The sequence below is a fragment of the Corticium candelabrum genome, chromosome 1, assembly GCF_963422355.1.
Source record: "Corticium candelabrum chromosome 1, ooCorCand1.1, whole genome shotgun sequence".
NCBI classification, from domain to species: Eukaryota; Metazoa; Porifera; class Homoscleromorpha; order Homosclerophorida; family Plakinidae; genus Corticium; species Corticium candelabrum.
In genome coordinates this window covers 4,357,888-4,364,441 of record NC_085085.1, presented here as the reverse complement: position 1 = coordinate 4,364,441, position 6,554 = coordinate 4,357,888, and the positions used below count along the sequence as shown (strand labels likewise).

At 39.6% G+C, this 6,554-nt stretch overlaps 1 protein-coding gene across 1 annotated transcript; it reads right to left on the bottom strand.

Moving 5' to 3' along the window:
* Nucleotides 1-3,186: 3,186 nt before the first annotated feature.
* LOC134197267 (uncharacterized) lies at nucleotides 3,187-4,104 on the bottom strand. Its single transcript, XM_062666557.1, has 2 exons — nucleotides 4,021-4,104; nucleotides 3,187-3,957 (listed from the first exon to the last, which is right to left on the bottom strand). The coding sequence occupies exons 1-2, from the start codon at nucleotides 4,048-4,050 to the stop codon at nucleotides 3,481-3,483; spliced, it is 507 nt and encodes a 168-aa protein (XP_062522541.1). The 5' UTR covers nucleotides 4,051-4,104; the 3' UTR covers nucleotides 3,187-3,480.
* Between the last annotated feature and the right edge of the window lie 2,450 nt (nucleotides 4,105-6,554).

Sequence of the window (6,554 nt, the reverse complement as noted above, 5' to 3'; positions counted from 1 at the left end):
TAAATGTGGAAAATCTTCTGGGATGAACTGAGGACAGTTGTCTTGATACGATCTGTTCAGGAAGTCCAAACTATGCAAATAATCTTCGTAGAATTTCCACTATCTTGGCTGCTGTTGTTGTAGTCATTGGGATGACTTCAATCCATTTTGAGCGAGCATCAACGACTATCAGTAGCGAATGCGAAGTGCACGAATGAATGCCGTCGTTGTCCCACCGTGATCTCACCGTGATCTCGACGTGATAGCGAAATCCCGGCAGATATTGGCGGTATAACGCTGCCGTGTCCGGTAGTTATAATCACGGATCCGTGCACCTCAGCTCGTTCACGACGTGTTTCTGTGAACCTCGGTTTTTTCACGGCGTGTCACCGTGCACCTCAGACCTTTCACGGCGTGTTACTAACCTGCACGACTGGATCACGGACGTGAACGTAATTAGCTCGTACAACGTACGCGCTTTCCTTTGATTTACATGTAAACAACACGCGGAAATATCTACGAAAAATCTACCACGTCTAGATGCTCGTTTATGCATCGCTCTAGGGATGAAATTTAAGATTCATATAGAACGTGCACTAATGTACGTGTACCAGAAGCTTATGCGATAGTTGCTTATGTTTTTAGTCATTTCTTTACAGACAGAATATCCTTTGTCGGCAAGACAACTACTTTCAGGAATGCTTATCAATTAGCAAGTTTCAGAGTCGTTGCAAGGAGTAATTGACGCTTCATTCCCCCGCTTACCTCTAGACCAATCAAACAGCAGTAACAACATTGTTGTGCATTTTCAACTGCGCGGCGGTCATAAGTTCTTGCTCCAGCTGTCTGCATCGCACCTCTATCTAACTTCACTGCCATGGCTAGAAAATTTCGTAAAACTTTCAAGAAATTTGACGGACTACGGACGTACGCAGCTGAGAGAATCGGTACGAGAAGAAGAAAATCAGAAAACGGTGTTTCGGAAGATCATCGTGTCTAGCGGTTTTTAGACTTTGAAAAACAGTTGACGGTAGTTATTCCCTGTCGTATTCTATCTTTCTTTACACTGCAATAGCCGCATTATAAGAATATAAATGTTTAAACTGCAATACAATTCCTGGCGTGTCTCTGCCGTGATCCTTTGAAATCCTGGGTGAATACCAGAGGGATTTACTCGTTAGTCCGCTGTATACCTTACCAGTACCAATGTAATTACGAGTAGTTTCAGCTGGTGTCACAGCAGAAATCCACTAAAATACCCGTCGAATACACCGATGTTTTCACGACGTGATTCGCCTGGAATTACCAGCCGGTACCACGGCGTGCACTTCGCATCGGGGTTCGTCCCATAACTGGTTCTGCAAAGTCAATATGAACTCTTTGCCAATTTCTACTCGGCCATGACCATGGATGCACACAAACTGATGATGTGTTTGAACCCATTGACTGACATTCGACACAAGACGCCACAGTGTCAGCAATCATGGCATCTATTTTTGCAATGGCCACCACACATGAATTCGTGCCAATGACTTCACTTCATCTTCACTATGCCTGGATAAGAATTGTGTAGCTCCAATAAGACCTTACTTCTCAATGATTAAGGAATAATGGTACGCATACCCCGTAAAAGGACAGTTCTCTTCAATAGTAAGTTCTTCCTTCTTGGCATAATATGGCTTCATTTGTTTGTCGTGACACTCATGTGGCCACACTTGCCAGGTGTCCATCATGACTTTAGATAGGACAGGGTCCTTCCTGGTTGCTTAAGCAATTTTGTCACAGGTAAAGCTTCTAGTTGCCATACGATAAACAGATGTGCTGCTAGTGCTCCAGTCTCGGCTTCTTGGTTTGCAGAAATTGAAAGTCTCGACAAGGCATCTGCATTTCCGTGCTCCTGCGAATATCTGAATTCCAAAGTGTACTTGTAAGCTGATAATATCAATGCCCAGCCTTGGATTCTCGCTGCCGCCAATGGAGGTATTCCATTCTTATTCCCCAGAATCGATGTAAGTGGCTTATGGTCTGTCAGAAGAGTGAAGGAAGGACCTTTCGTACACATAGTTGTGGAACCTTTTTACTCGAAATCTCAAGGCTAAACTTTCCCTCTCTATCTGAGCATAGTTTTTCTCGGCAGGCGTAAAGAGACAAGAAGCATAGACCACAGGTCTTTCCGTACCGTCAGGTAAACAATGAGCTAAGACTACTTCTACTGCATAAGCAGAGGCATCGCAAGACATTTTCAGTGGAAGACTAGGGTCATAATGCATAAGAACTTTAGCAGAGGATAACTGCTTCTTCAACTGTGCAAATGCAGATTGACAATGTTTACTCCACCTCCACTTAGACCCTTTTCTCAGCAATGCATTCTAAGGACTTGTCAATGATGCCAAATTTGCAATAAAGTTACCAAGCCAAAAAATGAACGAAGATCCTGAACATTTTTTCTGGGAGTTCGTTTGTTCTCTTCTACATTTGACATTGGCTCATCTCAACATATTGTGGTATCCAACTGTGATACTGGCTCAACATGGCTATAGTTGACTCTTTTCTAGGAATCTCTACCACTCCTAAACTCGGAGTGTCACTTCCCTAGAAGTCACAGTCACTCTTGTTTTTAACTGATTTGCATCACTCTTCCAATAAGTTGATTCTCGAACGCCCACTTACATGACACAGCATCATTATACATGTTGCAATTTTTTCTTCTTTCTATATACTTGTTTGAACCTCAGTATAGTCCCTTGCCCATATCACTTCTCCTATTTCAAACAGCCGTGCAGTAGTACTTCCATGATCTGAGGATTCCTTTGTTTATTCTGTTTTAGAAAAACTCGTTCGATTACATTTGGTTTCCACAATCAAAATATTGTTGTCAGAGGACGACATAGAAAAACTTACTGTGTGTCTGTTCCATGTTATCAAATGAGGCGACGAACGATAAACTAATCAAGAACCTATAGCAATTCTGTTGAATGTTGCATGTTGCCTGTGAGAGGGTGGACGTCTGTGTGTGTGTGTGTGTGTGTGTGTGTGTGTGTGTGTGTGTGTGTGTGTGTGTGTGTGTGTGTATGTGTGTGTGTGTGTGTGTGTGTGTGTGTGTGTGTGTGTGTGTGTGTGTGTGTGTGTGTGTCAAAATCTCAAAGTGACAGTAGATCAAGCACGCACAATTGAAAATCAACATACAGTATACTGTTTAAACCAAGGAACATCGAAAAACCAAATTAATACTAAATATTTTATATCTATATAGATTATTTAATTGTATGGAGGCATGCAAAGCCAAATTATTATATAAAAACAGATTCAATTACCGGCCATCAACAGCAGAATAGACACTAGGTCTCATTTTGCAGCAAAGGCTAATATATATTGGATATAGCACCATATATTATAAATCAGCCAACAACAACTCTTTACATTATCGTCTGCTGCAGTGCTGCTGCTGCTGCTGTTGCTGCTGCTGCTGCTGCTTGCAAACTGAATCACGATTGTTAAATATTAAATCTGGCCATTGGTATGCTGTTGAATGTCTGATGAAGATGCTTTGCAACAAACACGTCTGAGCAGTCCTATGGAAATGTCCCACAATCCGGTGCGAACTACTCGTTGGGAGAACAGGAAAAATAGCATCAAAATGACCATTGCCTGCTGCAGCAGTAATGAAAGAATTGAAAACGCAGGATATTGGTAGTCGAGATATTGTTTGGGACATTGTTCAGGACGGAATGAGGACAACACAAGACATGTGTAATACTCTTCAACATAATGAAGGATTGTATTTCCATACATCACTTTGAGACCAATATTAATCAACACGGCAGACACAGAAAGAGGATAGATGTGAGCCACCAAAGAAAATTTTAGTCGAAGCTGTTGGATTTCTTGCACACGACGATCCATTACTACTGCTGAGCTTCCTGTGTCGCTAAAATTAGACTGGTAATTGGAAACCAACTCTTTTCGAAAACTTTGTGCCTATAAACATAGTAATTAATGTACTCTGCAATTTTTTTAGAAAATTTAGTCATATTTTCTCACTTTATACAAATAATTTCCAGCTTTCATCATAACGACGATAATTATCAAAGTGCTTATCTGAATAGGTAACACATTGGTAACATACGCAATCCACTTTGAACTTGTTCCACATAAAATGGTACCAAACCCATAGTCAATAACGCTGTAATTTCTATCCAAAGCTAATGGTAATGCCACAAGACAGGCTGGTACCACCCAACATATCAGCAACTGTATCCCATGGATCTTGCCTCCTGATAAAAAGAAATTTCGAGCTCTCAATGGATTACTGATCACCCAACAAATGTTGAAGATGAAACATGTCCACCAAAATATCAGTGCCAACTGAAGGTACATATTTACAGCTCCTACAAATACAAAAATTCCAAAAACCTTTATAGTGATCTCAAAGACAATTATTACCAGCAAAAATACAAAGTACGGACGGATTGTCTACAAATAGAAGTAAGTCCATTTCATTACAATAACTCGATTCCAGATCAATAGCAAGAAAGCAAATTGCAAATATACCTAAAAGAAAACGACTACAAATTTTGTTATGGATCAATTTTAGCTCAAACATTCTCACTTGACACTGAGGCAGTCAGAGCAATATACAATGGTAAAATGTGAGGAAACGTCCATCTGCACAAGTAACCATCACATCTGTGACATATATCAACAACACTTGATTCGATCATACAAATCATGACGAAGCTTGATCCACACTATTGTTGCAACAATAGCAAATCCAGAAAATGTGACCGACTGCAAATACATGACAATGGAATTAACTTGTCTTTCCAGTGATGAAAGCCACGAAAAATTGTTGCACGGCAGAATACACTCTCCTTCACTATCCATGACCAATTCAGTGTGACAAAAACGAGATGCCTCAGAAGAATTAAATAAATGATCATCTACAAACATACAATATTACTAGAGTAAACTTGTTGCAATTCCTTGCAGACTAAGCTGCAGGTATACTGTTACCTACCTGTTGTATAATAATATCCGTAGTCATTGGAAGAAACCTGCATGAGAATTACGTAATCGAACATATCAACCAAACCCATACCGAATCACTGAAAAGATCGAGCAGCTAGTCGTCGACTTACGTTTGTTTCATTTCTGTATTGACTTGGCGGAATATCCAACTCTATCCAGAACAAAACTGAAGCAGACAACACCGGAATGATATGGAACAGGAGGTACATCCTTCCCCCAAGCAACAGTGACCTCCTACCAAACGGGCGTCTGGTTGTTTCCACACCATCAACACGCTTCAAGTGATTATCACCACCGCTACCTGCAGTCACTACGTCACTACTGCTAGTGTGTTCACTGTTACATTGAGTGAAGCCATCTGAAATCGAGCTGCTTTCTGTAGACTCACGCATCCGTTCAAAACCTGTTAGGGAGACAAATTGAACACGTCGTGGAGATTCCAACTGCATGTTTCTCTTGACCTCTTCCTTCCGTAACGTCATGGCTAGTTGGGATGGTGGGTGACGAATTTCTAGATCCCTTGGTGATTGCCTTTTTGTAAGAGACTCTGTCAAAAGCAAACCTAGGTAACTGCATTTCGCACTCGATTCACACTCTCGACGAAGAATGTTAGCGCATGTCTAGGTACAGACGTCACATGTCTGGTACGTCATCGTCTACTCAAGCGTTGTTATGGGGAGTACACTTCAGAATCTGGAATGCGCAATTCCTAGTGCTTCGCGTTCAACAGCTGCTTCCGCGCGACCCATGGGCGGATTCCACGTTCAGTATTTTCAATTTTTAGATGGTCTGGAGGGAGGCTATTATACCTCACCGAATTCGTACATGATCTTTTAGCTGCACTACAGCGTGTACATGTTTAATAGTATGAAAATAAATATATAACTGACTAACTAACTAAATAAATAAATAACTAGATAGATGCATAAATCAAGAAATAAATAAATGAATGAATAACTAACTAACTAAATAAATAAATAAATAAATAAAAATATATAAATGATAAGTAAATAAATAATAAATAATAAATAAATAAGTGAATAATAATAAATAAATGCATAAATAAATATCCAAATAGAAATAAATAACTAAAAGAATAAATAAATAAATAAGTAAATACATAAATAAATAGTAAATTATAGAAGAAATTGTTGTCTTTATATATTTGTTAATACATGTATTTCCATAAATCAATATTTATTTGTTTATTTAGGTATAGTTAGTTAGCTAATCAGTTATTTTATTTATTAAGTACGACAGCAAATGAAAAATCCTTTAAAATTACATAAATATCTTGCTTACATGACCTAGACATATCTGAGTACACTGGTCTCGCCCACATACACAACAGATAGATATACAGATTTTACTATCGAAACAAGTTTACAGATAGTTATATTGCAGCAATACGAACCGACGCTAGCAATGTTCACACACAATGCTAGACTCGTATCCAGTCCTCCTCCTCGCGCGGTTCACGTGTTTTAGCACGTGCTTATTGTTCCACTAGCCAGACTCTAACTTTGGTATCTAAGTCCCCGGATATA